At 52.8% G+C, this 18,606-nt stretch overlaps 2 protein-coding genes across 2 annotated transcripts in view; one reads left to right on the top strand and one right to left on the bottom strand.

Moving 5' to 3' along the window:
• The window catches only part of NFX1 (nuclear transcription factor, X-box binding 1), a 72,428-nt gene extending 64,990 nt beyond the window's left edge, over positions 1–7,438 (top strand). Inside the window, exon 25 of the mRNA XM_036433557.2 lies at positions 6,670–7,438. The gene's annotated coding sequence lies outside the window, so the exon portion shown is untranslated. The remainder of the gene's footprint in view (positions 1–6,669) is intronic.
• Positions 1,937–16,172, bottom strand: AQP7 (aquaporin 7). Its single transcript, XM_036433570.2, has 8 exons — positions 16,079–16,172; positions 14,937–14,983; positions 12,235–12,352; positions 3,920–4,043; positions 3,378–3,515; positions 3,064–3,182; positions 2,651–2,868; positions 1,937–2,266 (listed from the first exon to the last, which is right to left on the bottom strand). Exons 2-8 carry the CDS (start codon positions 14,960–14,962, stop codon positions 1,984–1,986), a joined length of 1,026 nt encoding a protein of 341 aa, XP_036289463.2. The 5' UTR covers positions 14,963–14,983; positions 16,079–16,172; the 3' UTR covers positions 1,937–1,983.
• Between the last annotated feature and the right edge of the window lie 2,434 nt (positions 16,173–18,606).

The raw sequence follows: 18,606 nt of genomic DNA, 5'->3' as shown, positions 1-18,606 counted from the left end.
ATAATTGTTTATGGAGCATTTATTATGTGCCAAGCACTATTCTCAGCATTGTGTATGTTTTATTCCATTGAATATCCACAGCAATGCAAATGGCAGGTAATAATAATATTAAAAACAACAACTACAAAAAAAACACGAGGCCCAAGAGGTTGAGTAACTTGCCCTCCAATTCCCATAGACAAGTCAAGCTCAACACGTCCGCCGTATAACTTACCTTCCTTTCCAAACCAGTTCCCCTCCCGTGCTCTGCTCTCAGTGTCACAGGCCCAAAGCCAGAAATTGAAAGTCAGACCTGACTCCTGCCTTGTCCTCACCCACTCCTTCATCCAATGCCAGCCCAAGTCCTGAGTGTTTTACTTCCTACTTATTGAGCAAAACCCTTCTTTCCTCTCCACACCCACCAGCACTGACCTATTGGGTGTGCTGCTGCTCCTCTCCGATTATTGCCTCTCGCCATACTTGTTTGCAGGCCCAAATATCTCCCTTTTCCACCAACCTGCACACAGCAGCTCAGGAGGACTTTCCAAATCTCTCCTCTCCATGTGCCCACATCCAGAAGAAAGCCCAGCCTCCTCTGTCCTCTGTCCCCTCGGCCTGTAACGTGCAGCAACCAACCCCAGAAAGCATCCCCCACCCCCACCCCAACTCCGCTCTGTCTCCTCTGGGAAGCCATCCTTGGCCTCCACTTTGAGACCAGACTGTGCGCCCTACTGTCTCCGTGTAGCTCCCTCTCCACCGCTTAGCTCTTGACTCCTGTCCCCATTAGACTTCGTTTCTCAAAGGCAAACACCCAGCTTCCTCCACTCAAGGCCTGCACACAGGAGGTGCTCAATAATTGCTGAAAGGATACACACAAGCATGATAGGAACCATGGACAGTGCTGCCTTCTGAATCCCAGAAAGTAGGGTGATTCCTGTCTAGCCCCAGAGTTGGTGTCTCCTGGCTGCCCTACCTCCATCCAACCTCTGGGCCTGTCCCCTTGCACTCCATGAGGCTTTTTCCGGTCTCCACACCTTTTAGAAGGATTTGCCTCTCTGGGTCTTCCTTTCTAGCTCTGGAGTTTCTCAATGTGGGACAGCTCTGGCACCAGGATTAAGGAAGAGAAGTCTAATCCCTTAACATACGTTCCGTCTATCTACATCAAGCCTTTTCAAGGGTGGGGGGTAATTTTGCCCCCAAGAGAGAGAAAATTGATTATTGGAAGGTGTAAATGAAAAAGTTTATTTGTATATAAAGCACAGGTATACATAAAATACACAAACAGATAATACAGTATATTAGTAGCTGTGGTATTAAAATATCATGTAATGGGGGCGGTGGGGCCTAGCCCTGGTGGATGTAGCTCAGTTGATTGGGCATCGTCCTGTGTTCCAAAAGGTCTCCAGTTCAATTCCTGTCAGAACTCAATCCCTGATAGGGGGTGTGCAGGAGGCAGCCAATCAATGTTCCACTCTCACATCAATATTTTTCTTTCTCTCTCTAGAATTCAATAAAAAAAGAAACACACACACACACACACACAGCTTCTGAGGTAAAAAAAAAAAAAAAAAAAAAAAAAAAGTTGAGAAACTGACCTACACGCTTGGGCTTTGTCTATCTGCTGCAAAACTGAAGGAGAGTCTTGAGTCTGTCCCGGCTCAGGGTAGCGGCTCAGGGTATCCCCAGAACTGACCGCCCACCAGCTAGCTGTTGGTCTTTCCCCAAGCCATCCCTTCCTGTCCTGTGCCTCAAAGCCCACTGTTCTGTGCCTGGCATCTTTTGATCTATTCCTCCCGTAGCCTTTCCCCATTCTCCCCCCAGGGGGCACCCCAGCTCCCAGGAAGAAGTTGGATGCCTCTTAGGCCCATTCTCTAGCTTTGGGCTATGGCACAACTCTAGGGTTCCCGGGAGAACCAGGAGGGGAGCCTAACCATGGGAGGCACCCAGGAAGCAAAGGTGCCACTGTGGGACGGCTTTATTGTGGTGGTGGGGTCACAAATAATCTTAGAATTGCTGGACTTGGATGTTGTCACTTAAGGGTGGGATAGGCTGGGCTGGAGTTCTGTTGTCGAGGGACACGGAGACAGAGGCAAGGGAAGAGTTCGCCGTTTGGTGAGGCGTGGTCTTGGGCAGGACAGGTGCCTGGTGGTCTTCAAACTCCACGGGATTCTCCAATATCGGGGGCTCCCGTGGGATGGTGGAGCCAACGAAGACCACGTAGATGATGCCACCTAAGTAGGCACCGAGGAGTGGTGCCACCACTGGCACCCACCACCAGTTCTTAATCCTGCAGGCAAGAGGCAGAGGCCTGGTGAGGGGGCTGACACCAGCGGTAGCAGCTGCATCCACCTCACGTCGAGACTGGGAAGTAGGCCTGAGGGTAGAGGAGTGGCCCCCATCCTAACCCAGGAGTCACCCCTGAGCCTGAGACACTGGTCAGCTTCACCCTGATTCAGGGACAGGAGCTGATCTGGGGCAGGATTTACGTTCAGTCCAGAAGCAGGATCTGCATCCGTGCTAATCAGAGGGGAGGTTGGGACCCACTCCCGCCTCCCCAGACCACCTGGCAGCTCTGCAGGACTCTGCCATGCTGTTCCTCATATCGCCCCCGCCCCTCCACGCGCAGGAAGCCCACAGAAAGCTCCAAGGAGTGGGCTGGGCTGGACACTACCTGAAGACCTCTGTGCCCCAACCGGCAATGAAGGTGAAGAAGCGGGGAGGCAGGTCCCGGGATGGGTTGATGGCATATCCTGTGTTCATGCCCAGAGACACTCCAATGATGACGACAAGGATGCCAATCACCAGGGCCTGTGTCCCTGGCAGGGCTGGGTTGTTACGTTTGTCCGTGATGGCGAAGAGACACAGCTGGAGCATCCCCGTGACGAATACCTGGGGAACAGACGTCACAGCAGCCACCCAGGGCCCCTCGCCAACCCAGGGCCTCAGCAGTGCTCCCAGGCTGAACCCCCTGGCAGAGTACAGTTTCCATCAGAGTTCCTATCCCTCTATGGCGAGGGGCTGCCTGGCAGCCCCTTTCTGAGGTGGGGAGAGCATATAGAGGGACAACCACCCGGAACCACTGACCTCATCCAGGAAGCCCTGCCACAGCGTCATGTAATCAGGAAGGTAAGTGGCAAAGATGTTAGCAGTGGCTACAGGGCCGGTCGCTGTCAGATGTCCGCCCGTGAAGTCCATAATGGCCGCTGTGGAGACATTAGAGTGTGAAACTGCCCCTAATTCCTTCAGCCCCAGTGTAGCTCCAGAAATAAGGATGGAGCATCTCCAGGGCTTTTCCCTCCCAGACATTTTCACAGGCCAGGATGCTGAGACCAGATCTGCCCATATTTCAGAGGAGGAGGCTGAGGTCAGAAGTGGACAACCCAGGACAGGACACTCACCGTAGAAGATGCCATAGATGCTGGCAGCAGCCAAGAAGGAGCCCACGAACTGACCCAGTACATACACAGGGAACTTCTTCCAGGGCAAGCGGCCCAGTGCACAGTTGGTGAAGGTCACCGCTGCGTTCATGTGGGCCCCTGCAGGGTGGGCAAGTGTGTCGGGAGAGTGAGAGCAGACCCAACAGCAGCAGCAATATGGAGAGCCCCAGCAATAACAATGAGGCAAGCGTTTATGCAGTGCACGCTCACTTAACTCTCACAAGGACCCGAGGCAGAGACCACCATCTCCATTTGATCATTAAGGGAAGTGAGGAGTAAAGAACTTAAATAGCTTGGCTAAGTTGACCCAGCTTGTAAAAATGGTAGGTCAAGAAGGCCCTTGAAAGATCTGGGTATGAAGGGGCGTTTTGGGTATGCTCCCTCCAAGTGGGCAGTTGGGTGAGGTGCTGGATGACTGGGAGAAGGGATGGCTGGAGGTGGGCAGGAAGGACCTGCAGGGGATTCCTGGCCTTGACAGTCGGGCGGGGCCCAGGCTCACTCACCAGAGATATTCCCTGCCACGTGTACTCCAAGGGCGACTCCGAAGCCAAAACCCAAGTTGACACCGAGGAAGCTCCCAAATTTTTCTCCTAGAACCATATGGGCCACGGAGCCAAGGCCAAACACCTGCAAGGGAGGGCCTCTGAGGGGACTGCCTCCCAGAATCCCCAGCCTCAGAGGAGGGCTCAGAGCTCAGTTCGGGCTCCTCACCCTTATGCCCTGGGCCTCCCCGAATTGCCCTGGGAGACCCTCTGCCATGCCCTCTTCCTCCAGAGACTTCCCTCCTCATGACCTCTCCCATGGTCCCCGTCAGGGCCTCTAAGACCTGACCAGAGAGCTGAGTGGGGAGTGTAAAAGCAGCCAATGTGGGATAGCTGAGTCAGAGGCTCTTATGGACACATCCATACCCCCAGACCCCAAGTCCACCTGAAGTTCAGGGATGGCAGGGCTCTGAAGAGGACCTGGCTGCAGTGGATTGAATCCCTCAGAGCATCTCACACTTCAGCCTAGCCTGAAGGAAGATTCTTCAAGGGATCTCCAAACTTCATGCCTGGAGTCTGTCATGGCCCCCACCCACACCAGCCCTGGAAGCCAGTGGGGTTCTTACTCGCACCCTTAGCAACATTTCTATTGTCCTTATGTGTAATTCCTAAACTTCTAGCTCTTACCCACGCCTAACTGCGAGGTCTCAGGTGGCACCCCCAATGACTCCCTTTGCAGGAGAATAGAGGCCTGAAGCTAGGCCCTCACCTCCTACAGCCACCCATCTGAATCTCTAGCTGCCTAGCTCTTCAGCTCTGATACCTGCACCAGCCTCTCCCTTCCTCTGCAGAGGCCTCCCTCTCGCCTGTATCTTCCACCCTCCCCTTGACTGGCTCCCACAGACTCATGTCTCTTCCTTCCTAAAAGTAAACCTTCCCACCTCAGCCCAGCCTTCCTGTCCACCTGTGGACACCTCTTCCCCTCCTGTCAGTCAGGCTCCAGGAAAGAACCCATTGCCTGGCTCTTTTATTCCCTTGCTCTCCCTCCTCAATCTGGCTTTTGCTTCCACATCTAACCAAGAACTTCAACCCTCTGATTTCCCCAAAGGCCGCTTCAGACATTGTCTTACCTGACTCTGCTGACTTCGACTCTCTTAACCACACTGCTCCTGGAAAGTCCCTCCTCTCAGCCTCCATGACATGTCTCCCTCATGGTTTTCCTGCTACCTTCCTCTAACTGTACAGGCGTCTTCAAACTACGGCCCGCAGGCCACATGCGGCCCGCAGAGGAGTCTGATCCGGCCCGCCAGGTTTTTTGGGCAGTGAGCGCAGCCGAGGTGTTACAGTAGGAATTAGTAGTTCATATAGTCCGGCCCTCCAGCTCTCTGAGGGACCGTGATCTGGCCCCCACTTTAAAAAGTTTGAGGACCCCTGCAAGTCTAACAGTTCCTTCCCACAACTTTTTCCTTCTTCTGCTTCATGAGTGTAGATGGTCTCAGGCCTCCGTCCCTGGCCCCTTTCATGTCTCGCCCCAGTCACTCTTCTTGAGTCTTCTTACCGGGTCTATGGCTTCAGCTATGCCTATTGCACTAAAATTCCCAAAACCTGCACCTGGGAGCCAGATCCCTATTTCCCAATACCCGTTGGAAGTCTGGGTGTTCCCAGGCATCTTGGACTCTGTTGAAAGCTCACCTTCTCAGAAAAGGTGATCCTCATCCTATGTTCCCCATTTCAGTTGGCCAAACCAGAAACTTGGATGTCACAAATGAGAGCTTTCTCTCCCCTCTCCCCCACACCCAAACAGTTATGTTTACATTCTTCCCAGATCTTCTTCAGCCTCCTCCTCACAGCCAGAGTGACCTTTCAACACAGAGTTCTGATCATGCCAGCCCCGCATTCAAACATTCACCGGCACCCCTTCGTTTCTAGGATAAAGTCCAAGCTCAGTAGGCCTCCACTCAAGACTCTTTAATTTCTGCCTCTCAGTTTCATATCTGCTCCAACATTCTCTATGTTCAGCAGTAGTATTACCACTAAATAATAATAACCACTTATTGAAAATTTACTATGTGCCAGGCACTGGTAAACATTACATCTCCACTTCCTTTAACCCATAACACCAACATATGCATTAGGTACTATTAGTCTCTCCATTTGACAGATGGACAATCCAAGGCTTAGAGAAGTTGAGTGACTTGGCCAAAGTACGAAGCCTGCACATAGCCAGAATTTGAATCCCAGGCAGTCCTAAGCCAGACAGCCTGAAACCAAACAATCACACTGCTCCCTGCATGCCTCTGTTTTTCCATATGCTATTCCCTCTGTCTGGAATACCTGATCCTAGATCCTGACAAAATGGCATTCTGCTTTAAGGCCACACACAGCACCTCCTTTAAAAAGCCCATGTGTTTTGGACATGTTGACTCCTAGGAACCTCTGGGTGTCCAGACTTGCTGGAAATCAGAGTTTGGATGTGTATCATCCAATGTGACGACCACCAGCCACATGTGGCTATTATGTGCTTGGAATGTGGCTCGTCCAAGCTGAGATCTGCTTTAAGGGTAAAGTACAAATTCATGAAAGACTTGGTAGGAAAAGGAGAATGTAGAATCTCATTAATAATTGTATATTGGTTGCATGTTGAACTGGTAATATTTTGGCTCTATAGGTGAAATATAATAGTTATTAAAATTTGTTTCATTTGTCACTTTTTACCTTTTTAAAACATTTAAAATTACCTATATGGCTCCTATTGTATTTCCCTTTGGTAGTTCTAGAGTTTTCGAAAAAGATAACTTGGAGAATGGTGGACATGAGGACTATTTCTGAAGCAACAGGGAGGAGGAAAGCGGGAGAGAGAATGCAGAGTGAGAAGGCACCCGAGGGCTGAGCCTGGAGGGCATTAGATGTGCTCGCTGCAGCAGGGGTTGACATGAAAGAAGAACCAAGAGAAACTGTGTCCTGGACATCAGGGAGAAGCAGCGTTTCCAAGGAGGGTGTGGCCCACACAGTCCGGTGCAGCCTTTGGGTCAAGTTCATGAAGGCCTAGAAAGCCTCCCTTTGGATGGGACAAGCCAGAGGTCATTGATAACGTGGTGAGCACTGTATCCTCAGGCCAGGGGGACGGGAGCCAGGTCTTGGAGGCTGAGGTGAGTAAGCTGAGAGGAAGAGGTGAAGGGCTCCAGGCTAGACTGCCCTTTGGGAACCTGCCTGAGAAGGAAGGGAGCGAGAACGTGATAAACAAAGGGCTCGTGGGACGAAGGGAGGGGCGTTTTGTTCTGTGTGGCGCTGTTTTAAGGAGAGAGGCTTGGGTATGTTACGACCCAGAGAGGGAGAGGCTGGAGATGAAGGGGAGAGAGGAAGGACAGGTTAAAGTATCTCAGTAGACTGAGGGAGGGGACTGACAGGGTTAAAGGAGGGGCCCTGCCTGAGGGTAGGGGGAGAAATGTGGATGGATACACAGGTAGGTGTGTTCTGGTGGTGAGAGGGACAGGTGGGTAAGGAGCCAGACACAGAAGCCCGCCTGATGGTTTTCTCTTTCAAGCTGAAGGCCAATTATGCTGAGTGAAGTAAGCCAGTCAACGAAAGAAAAACACCACATGACCTCACTCATTTATGGATAATAAAGAACATAATAAACTGATGAACAAAAAGATAGATACAGAGACAGTGAAGCAACAAACAGACTGTCAAATTATAGCGGGGAGGGGAGGGAGATATGGGGGAGATAAGAGATCAACCGAAGTACTTGTATGCATGCAAATAAGCATAACCAATGGACGCAAAACTCTGGGGAGGGAGGGCATGTATGGGAGTGGGGGGGGGCAATGGTAAGATATGTACACATAAAATACCTTAATAAAAGAAATGGGGGAGGGGGGAGAAAGCTGGAGGCCAAGCCATTTGCTGATTTAGAAAATAGGCAGTCCATGCTAGCCAGTTTGGGTCAGTGGATAGAGTGTCGAACTGTGGACTGAAGGGTCCCAGGATCGATTCTAGTCAAGGGCACATGACAGGGTTTCGGGCTTGATCCCCAGTGGGGGGTGTGCAGGAGGCAGCCAATCAATGATTCTCTCTCATCATTGATGTTTCTCTCTCTTTCTCTCTCTCCCTCTCTCTCTCTCTTTCTCTCTCCCTCTCCCTTTCTCTGAAATCAATAAAAATATATTTTAAAAAATAAAAAACAGGTAGTCCAGCCGGCATGGCTCAGTGGTTTAGTGTGGACCTATGAATCAGTAAGTCACGGTCCAATTCCTGGCCTGGGTTGTAGACTTGATCCCCACTGTGGGCCAGGCCAGAGGCAGCCAATCAATGATCCTCTGTCATCATTGATGTTTTTATCTTTCTCTTCCTTCTTCTTTTCTTTCTGAAATCAATAAAAGTATATTTTTTAAAAAGAAAAAATAATAAAATAAAAAGCAGGCAGAGTACAGAGCAGCTTTGGGGAAGTCTGAAGAAAAGTGAAATAGCCAGGATAGAGTAAAGCAGAGGCAGTGAGCAGGGCCCACGGCATTTCTCAAGATCCCTAGGACAGACCTAGCCAGTTTGGCTCAGTGGATAGTGTCAGCCTGTGGACTCAAGGGTCCCAGGTTTGATTCCGGTCAAGGGCATGTACCTTGGTTGCAGGCACATCCCCAGTGGGGGGTATGCAGGAGGCAGCTGATCAATGTTTCTCTCTCATTAATGTTTCTAACTATCCCTCTCCTTTCCTCTCTATAAAAAATCAATAAAATATATTTTTTTAAAAAGAGAGCCCTAGGACAGGGGCAGAGGGTAGGATGAGGCAGGAAACGACAGGAACAGATGGGATGTGGGAGTGGGGAGTTGAGGTCAGGGCATACTGACAGGTTTGGGCGGTGACAGGAAGTGCAGGGAGTGGAGCCGGCATGGCAGGTCTGAAGACCAAGGGTCCTTCTTTCCAAGCAGGAGCTCAGAACCATTTGCTAAAAATAATGAATGAGCGAATAAACCCCACCTGGTCTCCGGGGTCGTGGCTGCGAAGTGGCAGCCGTGGGCCTAATCCATCCCGCACACGTGCTCGGTTTGGCTAACTTAGTTTTAACCATCAGAAGTTTCCGCTTCTCTTGAGGAATCAGAAGCTCAGGTAATCCGAACCCACATTCCACCCTGCATGGCCACCATCAGCTGGGGCAGCTGCGTCCTTGCACAGGTCGGCACTCGGCCGTTAGGCCCCCTCCTCTCTAGCTTGCTCTCTCTCTGGCCCCTGGAGCGAGTAAGTTTGCAGCCCCTGCCCTCTGGTCCAGTTCACGTCTACAGCTGGTTTTTCAGATCCCTGATGGCCCAGCTCCTCCCTTCCTGCTCAGTGAATGTGGCCAAGTCCTTCCAACAGTCAGAAAGCCAGCCTCGAGGACAACACGCTCCTAGATGGCAGAGAGGAATTCAGCCCATTTCCCTCCTCCTGGCCGCAGTAAACGGAGCCCAAGGTCACACTTGCTTTCCTGGTAAAACCTTTACCCCGGTGATTCACTGAGCTTCCTATCAAATTGGCACAGGCCCAACAAATAACAATCACACAATGTCTGAGGTGAGCTTGGACCTCCCAAAGTTCTTTTACACGTGTTACTTCTGTTAATCCTCACAGCAGACTGAACGGCAAATGTTTCTGCTCCCACCCTACAGGCGGGGACAACAAGGCTCAGGGTGAGGTCTTAGACTATCTGCAGCCCGAAAGTGAGGGCCTTAGCTCTGCCGGGGGCTAGCTAACAAACCAGGGTGTTAGAAATCCTGCCATCACCAAACTAAGACACAGAGCATAGAGGTTAAGGGTCAAGACCATGATGCTAGACTAGACTGGATTTAATATCTTACCTTAAAATGTGACTTGGGGCAAGTACCAGTCCATGGAGTCTCAGTTTCCCCCTCTGAGAAATGGGGGTAATTTCTCAGAGGGGGAAACTCCAGATTTGGGAAGGTATTGCCTGTAAGGGGCTGAGTTTAGAATCAGTGCCTGGCATGCGATAGGTGCTCAATAGTAATCTCCATACAAGGAAGAGAAACGCAGACATGGGCAGGCACCCATGGGTGGTGCCCTTTTCCCTCAGAGCTTTCCAAGGAAGCACCCTCCTGCCTCCAGGGTTCCAAGGTTTACTAGCCCTCATGGGACTGGAATGTTTTGTCATAAATGAATTACTTTTCCCTGGATCGAGGCAGGACAGAACCCAGGGCTATCCTCCTAGCTCAGGAGCCAAGCGGGAGGGTGAGTAATGGGGGAGGGAGGCGTGGGAGGCAGGGAGGAGAGAGCAGCTTAGAGCACTTGTCTTAAGGACCAGACACCAACACAGGGGGCCTCCATGTGCACTGGGTGTTGGGCTCTTGGTCTTCCTCACGCAAGTCTGCCAGCTCGGTGTTAGTGTCATGTTTACTAACGAGGAAGCCGGAGTGTTGACAGTTGATACGTATGGAAGATCACACAGGGAGAAGGCAGCAGAGCCGGAATTCAAACCCATCTCCAAAGCCCACGAAGGCCCCATCCAGCACATTTTGTGACTGAGAAGGCACACTCCGAGGCACAGAGAGATCTGCTCCAGGCAGACCTCAGTGGCAGGATCAGGCTAAGGACACAGGCATCCAGAGTCCCTTGGACTCCGTAAGTCCCATCATCTCCTATCCTGGGGCGCGCGCGCGCGCGCACACACACACACACACACACACACACACACACACATGCAGTTATATTCACGTGCATACACACACACACATGCAGTTATACTCATATTCATGTGCATAAACACACACACATATGCAGTTATATTCACGTGCACATACACACACACACACACACACACTCAGGCACGCTCACACTGTCTCACACACACTGTCTCTCTTCCCCCCACTTCCTCGGCCGTGCTCCTGACTGCCTTTACTTTTCTTCCCAGAGGCTGTCCCTTCTTTCCATGGACCTGGGCCTCCGTAAGGTGCAAACAAGCAGGGCTACAGCTTAGGGGCAGAGGCTGGCTGGGGAAGGTGGCAGAGCTGAAGCAGGGGAGGAGGGAGTTTCCAAGAAACAGCACCTCCCGGCTGAGGTCTCGGTTCTGTCCTCTCACCCACTAAAGGAGCCCTTGCCAGGTCCCCAGTGACTTCCATGTTGTCAAACCGCATGGACCCTGGTCAGTTCTCACCTCTCTGTCTGTGGGCCCCCCACACTCCGCCACCAGGTCACCGCCCACGTTCTCCTTCCACCCCTCTGGCCGATACTTCCCAGGCCCCTTTGTGTGCCGTTCTTCACTCTCTCTCCTCAGCGTATTGTCTCCTCACATGCACTCTCACTGAACAGATCTTTAACCACCATCCATATTCTGATGAACTCTGACTCCATACTTCCAGCCCAAGCTTCTGTCATGAGCTCCAGGCCTCTAGAGCCAACACCCCTTAGATTTCTTCCCAGGCACCTCACCTGATCATGTCCCAACTGGCTTGACCTCTCGCCGTGCTGGGCCCAGGGCTCAGAATGGCCCCTCCTTGATTCCACTTCTGTGGCTGCCTCAAACGTGTGCTTTCTTCTCTATCCCTGGCCCATTCGCCATTCTCTATCATAGGTCTTTGCAACAGTCTCTTAACTGGTTCCCCTCACTTCACTCAGCCTTGTCCATTCTGCTGAGACTCCACACTACACCCAGAATGTCCTTCTAAAAATCCAAATCTGGCCGCATCATTCCCCTGTTTGAAGACCTTCAGTGTCTCCCCATTGCCCTCAGTATTCATTCTCAAAACCTGACACTTGCTCTGGCCTGGTTAGCACACTGGCCTGCACACTGAAGGGTCGTAGGTTCGATTCCTGGTTCAGGGCACATACCTGGATGATAGGTTCTATCCCCAGCCCTAGTCAGGGTGAGTGCAGGAGGCAATCGATCCACATGACTCACATCGATGTTTCTCTCACTCTCTCCCTCCTTCCCTCCTCTCAGTCTCTCTAAAAATCAATGGGAAAAAATATCCTCAGATGAGTATTAACAAAACAAAACAAAAAAAAAAAAAGAAAAGAAAAAACACGACACTCAACATTCTCCCCAATCTTTTTCCTCTTGGTCCCCCTTCTCCCCATTTCCAGCCATGCCCCCTGACACTCCCAGCCCATGATTTTGTTCTGTCTCCACAAAGTATGAGCCTTTTCTCCCCCAAAAAGACGGTGAGAAAGGCAGAGCTCTCTCCTTACTTTCCTGTGCTTCCCCCTCGGGCTCCGGATCAGAGGCGGGGAATGGGCAATGTGGCCCAGGAGGCCAGCAACGGGAGGGGGTCATAGGTTGCCCTTACTGAGCCCCAGCCTCGTGAAGTCTTGGGTTCCTGCCCCTTCCTCAGAGCCCCATCATGACACTCACCATCATGACAAATGTGCTCATGAGCTCGGCCAGGAACTCTCGCACCATCTCCTTCTGCAGGATCGCTTGCATCCTTATTACCACGGGCGACGAGATCATCCTGCCCCTGCAGGTGGACCTGGAGCAGCAGCCCAAACCCATAAGCAAAAGTGAGACTCAGTGTACTTGCTACCTACTCATCAGCCCTTTAACTCGCGGCTGAGTTAATGGGTAACCCAATGGCCTGTCCACACACACCTCCTGGTGCTCCGGGCTGCTGAGACAGCTGGGGTCAAAGACACCTGAGTGTCACAGGGACGTGGAGAGGGGCTGGGGGTAGACAATCAGGTCATGCACCTTCTTCTTTCTGGTGGGGACTGTACCAGTGGGACTGTACCCACCAACAAGGCCACTTGCAGAGGAGGCAGTTGGGGATCTGATTAATGTAATCTGTGGTGCCCATGAGCCTTGGGCGAGAAGCAAGTGGGAGAGCAGAGAGGAAAGTGGAACTCAGTTGTCTATCTGTCTGCCTGCCTGCCTGCAGGAACCAGGTACCTGAGGACACAGGCAAGACATCAGGCAGGACCTGACAGCCGAAAGGCATTCTGCACGCAGCACAGGGTGAGACAAAGCACTGAGGCCTGCAATGTGCACCAGGTTCTGTCAAAGATGAGGGGTCTGCAAAGTGCACTCGCTCAAAACCAGGCCAACGCAACAGACGTTTAGTGAGTGAGTGAGTAAGTGAACAAATGAGAGAACAGGAGGGAGGAGAGGAGGATCTTACTCCTTGGTATATTCTCGGTGCCTAGCACAGTGCCAGACACATAGGTGCTCCAATATATTTTGTAGGACAAATAAAAACCAGGAGATTCATCTGTCTTACTTTCCATCAGACCCCCAGAACTTTCTGCAGTGCCTGGCACACGGTAGATGCTTGATAAATATTTATTTAATAAACTCATGATTGGATGGACAGAGGAAAAAGTGAGTTTTAGTCTGTTGGCTGTGGGGAGGGATAGAGCTTGAGTTGGGAGGAGATGGGGTGCAGAGGCTAAAGAAAGAGGGGTGGAGGTAACTCCAAGTGTGGCCGTTGGTGCGTGTTAAGACTGGTGACTCTCGCCGAAACCGGTTTGGCTCAGTGGTAGAGTGTCGGTCTGCGGACTGAAAGGTACCGTGTACCTTGGTTGCGGGCACATCCCCGGTAGGGGGTGTGCAAGAGGCAGCTGGTCGATGTTTCTCTCTCATCGACGTTTCTAGCTCTCTATCTCTCTTCCTTCCTCTCTGTAAAAAATCAATAAAATATATTTTAATTAAAAAAAAAAAAAGACTGATGACCCTCCCCGTTGACTGCCCCAAGCTGACACGAGGCACTTACTACCTTACCCTCTTGGGACAGCAACATAACCCCCACCCACCCCAGGCCTCCTAAATTTCCCCAGCCTCACCGCAGCCCAGAGTAAGCAGAGGGAGTGAGAAATGTGAACCGGGCATAGATACACCACCTTTTACTTTTCTGGCGGGGTCCCTGTGTTCATTGCTCACCCACCCCAGTCCTTGCTCTGTCCTTATCCCAGGAAAACAAACTCAGGGCTGCGCACGGGAGGAATATAGAGTGTCTGGATGATCCAATGGCTCCCATCCAACCCCAGCTCCCATGCACCACCACGTACGGTCCCCTGGCCCCCATGACTGGCCTCCTTAGCCCTCAGGAGGAGCCGAGGAGCAGCCTGAGGCAGTAGGGACCCAAGAACAGTCCTGGGAAGGTGCCACAGAGGCAGAGGAGGGGTGGAAAGAGCAGGAAGTATGTCCTATGGGGAAAGAGGTGGGGTGTGATTTTAAATAGAGCAGTCAGAGTGAACCTCATTGAGATGTGGCGTTGGAGCCCTGGCCAGAGAGTTCGGTTAGACGCAGGAGTGGGGGAACCTTTTTCCTGCCAAAGGTCGTTTGAATATTTATAACATCATCCATGAGCCATGCAAACCGTCAACTTAAAAATTAGCCTGCTGTATTTGGTCAAACATTTAACTCACCCCTAAAGCCTTGGCAGGGCCAGACCCAATCATTTCACAGGCCTTATATGGCCCAGGGCGGGAGGTTCCCTACCTCTGAGTTAGAGCATCATCCTGATACACCAAGATTGCAGGTTCGAGCCCCAGTCAGGGCACAGACAAGAACTAGCCAATGAATGCATAAATAGGTGGCACAACAAATCAATCCTCTCTCCCCCCTCCCCTCTTTAAATAAATAAATAATTAATTAATAAATAAATAAGACGTGGCATTTGAGCAAAGACACAATTAACTATGGGAAGAGTATTTCAAGCAAAGGAACAGTCTAAAGGCCTGAGGTAAGGAAGCTCCAGTGTGGCTGGGTGGGCAGAGTTGGGGTGGGGTAGGGGAGATCAGAGAGGAAACAGACTAGGTCGGTAGGGCCTTGGCCATTGCAAGGACTTTGGCCTCTATTTCACCCAAAAAAACCTGAGCCTGAGAGGGTGAGAAGTAATGAGTTTAATTCATTTGAGCACCACCACTGACCAACCCCTTGGCCCTTAACCCAGGTCTTTCCGAGTTTCCCTCACCCCAGGGCCCAGCTTCGCTAGTCCCCATGAGCTACTGAGGGCATCAGCTGGCATGAGGGAGAGGCTTAGAGTGGGGCAGAGCGGGCGCTGGTTGCGCTGGGGGTGGGAGATGGGGGCTGGCATAGGGGAATGAGTGGGTACTTACCCCTTATTTTCTTCCGCTTGAGTCATTCTGGCAGAGATGTTTGGAAACTGTGGAAGCAAAGAGAGGTCACTAGGGCTTGGGGGTGCAGAACTCGGCCCCACATTCTCCTCAGACCTCAGCCTCCAGGGGAAGCTACAGGACCAGTTGCTTCTGGTTCCAACCCCTCAGCCCAGCCAACCTGGCAGGGTGTAGGCATGCGGTGCGTCAGCCAATGGGAAGAGGCCCTGGAGTCCTACCCCCTCTCCCCATGCCGTCCTCAGGACCCTAACCTCTGCACCAGGCCCTTCGGAGCTCCTCTGACCTTCCCATGTCTGTGCACCCTTTGGACAGCGGGGATGACCACAGTCTCCCCGCAGTGGCTCCACCCTCACATGCGCGGCTGTTATTGCCTTGAGCCTAACATCACGCCCTCTTGCTGCTGACTTAAACCGTGACTTCCCAGGGCTTCTTCCTTCCACACACATATGCCCACAGGATGAGGCTCTCAAAATTCATTTGATCCAGCCGGGACCGGTTTGGCTCAATGGATAGAGCGTCGGTGATCCATACCCCGCTTCCTCAGAGCAAGGTTTATCCTTCTCACCAGTCCTGGAAATTCCTTATATTCCCATTTTCCTTGCAAATGGCAGCACCAACGTAACTCTTGAATTTCCCCATCCTGTGTGTCCCACTCGTTCTCTAGCCCAATTCCCTCTCGCTGCAGCACAGTCACAACCCTAGCCCTGATTGCAGAGCGGCTTTAGCCCCAGCCCCAGCCTCTCCAGGGGGTGAAACCACTCCAGCAAAGCCAGCAATAGCCCATCTCTCGGAGCCTCATCCCTTCTACTTCCATCCAATGTCCTGGTCTCCACTGTCCCCTGGTCCCACCCCCTCACCCTGCTGACAGCCCAGCGCCACACATCCTCCCGATCTGCTCCGCCACTGGTCCTCCCAGCATTCCATTTACGGGGAGGAAACAAGCCCAGAGAGAGTGACACAGGACTAAACCAGAACAGACATCCAGGCTTTCACCTCCCATCGGGGGCTTCTTCCCCAGAAGGGTCACATGGTCACCTCTTCCCCATATGGTTCCCAGGGAGTGGCATTCCCAGGCCTGGGTCCCAGAGGAGTTCCCCTTGTCCCAGCCCTGCCGAGAGCCAGACTCACTGCTGAAACGCCCTGTTTCTCAGCGTCCACTCCGGGGCCTTCTTGGTTGCAGCAGGTCTCAGTCTTCTTTCTCCATGACTGTCCCAAGCTCTGGCTGCTCCGCCAGCTGGGGCTCTGCTGTCCTTGTGTCCCCTGTCCAGGGCCCGCCCCTCAGCCCTCTTGGGGCGGCTCCAAGGGCCGCTCTGCTCTGCTCTTCTCCTCCAGAGGAGAGGTCAATGGAGCAGGGGTTTGGCCCGGACCACTTGAGCCAAGTCCAGATGAGCTGCCCAGAATAGCATCACGTCTCCTGCCAGCAGTGCCATGGAAACCAGGTTCTGAGACAGCCCTGTGAGGTCAGAGATGGAGCTGAGGGTGGGCGCGGGCCTCATGGTCCCAGAGGAAGGACCTGTCCTCCAAGCCAAGTGTCCAGCCCAGAGCCAGAGGAAGCCCTCCCTGGCCCCAGGCCCCAGGGAGGCCCCAGAGGCTCCTGAGTGTCTGGCTGTGGGGAGAGTCATGCAGAATGTGGACTGGAAAGTTCTGGAGATCAACAGCCAGGTGCAGAGGTTCAGGGGAGACCCTGGGTCAGTGCTCAGGAGCCCCTATTCTGAAGGAGGAAGGAGAGACTCAGGCCCTGAACTTACCCAGTCTGAAGGGGAGGAGGACACAGGAGCCATATTTGCAGGAAAACCCCAGTCTGAGAGGGGAGGAAGAAAGCCAAGCCCGGTCCTCTGGGGCCCCTAATCTGGAGAGGGAGAGAAGAAGCCTGGGCTCAGCCTCCGGGAGCCCCCCTCTGAGCAGGGGGTGGGACACCTAGGCCCTGTGCTCGAAAACACTTCCCTTGGGGATAGCGAGTGAGGCCCCTGTGGAGGAACCAAAGCTCACCAGAGTGTGGGGCTCCGACCCAGGCCGCAGGAGCTCAGGACTAAGGCGGGGTCAGGCGCCAGGCGGGGACCCGCTGCCTTCTGAGAGGACTTCTGGAGCTGGGGCACAGCTGGGCCTCCAAGGATGAGGCAATTCGGGATTTAAGCAGGTGACCCAGTGCTGAGACAAAAGGGAATGGCTGCTGGTCTGCAAATTGTAAGGAGACCCGTGAAGTAGACTGGTAGGTGGGAGACAGTAAGTCCGGGAACTCCTTGTGGGGAGGCAGTGTAAGAGCTGGAATAGGACTATCCTCTAGAGGGGGCCAGTAGACCAGGTCAGGTCTGGAACCTGGGCTGCTCAGGTCCCCGTCCGACTTGTCCTGCAGGCCATGCTTCAGGGAGAGGCAGGGATCAGCTGCTGCATTCTGAGTCAGAAGTCATCCTTATGAATGAACTCTTTCATTGCCACACACACACACACACACACACACACACACACACACGCACACACACACGCACACTCAGGCTCCGCTCCTCACCTCTGCAGACTCTGGTGGGCTCAGGATGCTGTCCTTCCTGAGACAGGAGAATGTACCCTGGACATGGGGGACACCTGCCTTTAATCCTTTCTTGTGTGCGCTTTTGGGGTAAGGGTGAGGTAAGGGTCAAAAGTGGAGCTGAGGTCTAGGATGAGGTCAGAGCTTGGGCAAAGTTGGATTAGGCTGGTATCCGGCTGGTGAGGGAGGAACGTGAAATCCATGTTGAAGTTGCTGGTTAAGCTCATTTACTGGGCTGGGTGCTGGGGACCAGAGGTGGAGAAGACACAGTCCCGTTTGTCTCCTGGGAGAGAGAAGATAAATGGCAGGCGATTTAGAATACACTGTGAGAAGATGGAGGGAGTACGGGTTGCAGCTAAGCCAGCCTCCTGGAGGGAGGTAAGAATTTTCCAGAAGAGATGGCATGGGAGCTGAGTCCACCAAGGTGAGTGGGGGAGGGTGGGATGAGGGCGATGATTTGAAGCCCAATGGGATTGTGGGAAAACCTGGGAACTGTGAGTGGCTTTCAGAGGGAGGGCTGGAGAAGCGAGCAGGGGCAGACCATGAAGAACTTTGTCTGCCAGGACACAGGATCAGGCTTTATTATCCCAAGGGCCTGAGGAGCCATCAATGGGTTCTAAGCAAAGAGAGGAGCAAAGTAGCCAATGTAGGGTCCTTGAGGCCCTGGAGCATCCAGTAGGCCTGAGCTTGGGAGAGGGTTCCAGCTGGAGAAAGAGAACAGGAGATATGAGCGCCTGGGCCTTCACCATGAGAGTCGATGGGGTTGCCAGGAAGCGGGAGAAAGTGGGGCAAGAGACAGGGGCAGGATTCTGGGGACACGAGGGTGACTGAGAAGGAGCAGGTGAGGAGGAGATAGACACCCATACACTGGGCTGCCAACAGGCTGCCAGGAGCTCAAAGGGGCTGTGGCCCCAGAGCTGGATGTGAGAAGAGACCAGCCTTGGTGAGCTGGAGATGGAAAATGGCCACAACATTGAAGACATGGTGGCTAAGGAGACAGGAAGATCAACTGTGGAGAGAGGAGCGGCAGCTAAAGGGGCGGCGAGGTTGGGTGTTTGGGTCAGAGTTGGGTCTATGCAGAGCCTGGGCGGATCTCCAGGGTCAGTGGGAGGATGGAGAGCAGAGAGG

This window comes from Pipistrellus kuhlii, unplaced genomic scaffold (genome assembly GCF_014108245.1).
Source record: "Pipistrellus kuhlii isolate mPipKuh1 unplaced genomic scaffold, mPipKuh1.p scaffold_m20_p_12, whole genome shotgun sequence".
Taxonomy (NCBI): domain Eukaryota; kingdom Metazoa; phylum Chordata; class Mammalia; order Chiroptera; family Vespertilionidae; genus Pipistrellus; species Pipistrellus kuhlii.
Note: the sequence above shows the minus strand (reverse complement) of the source record. Positions and strands in the feature narration are given on the sequence as shown.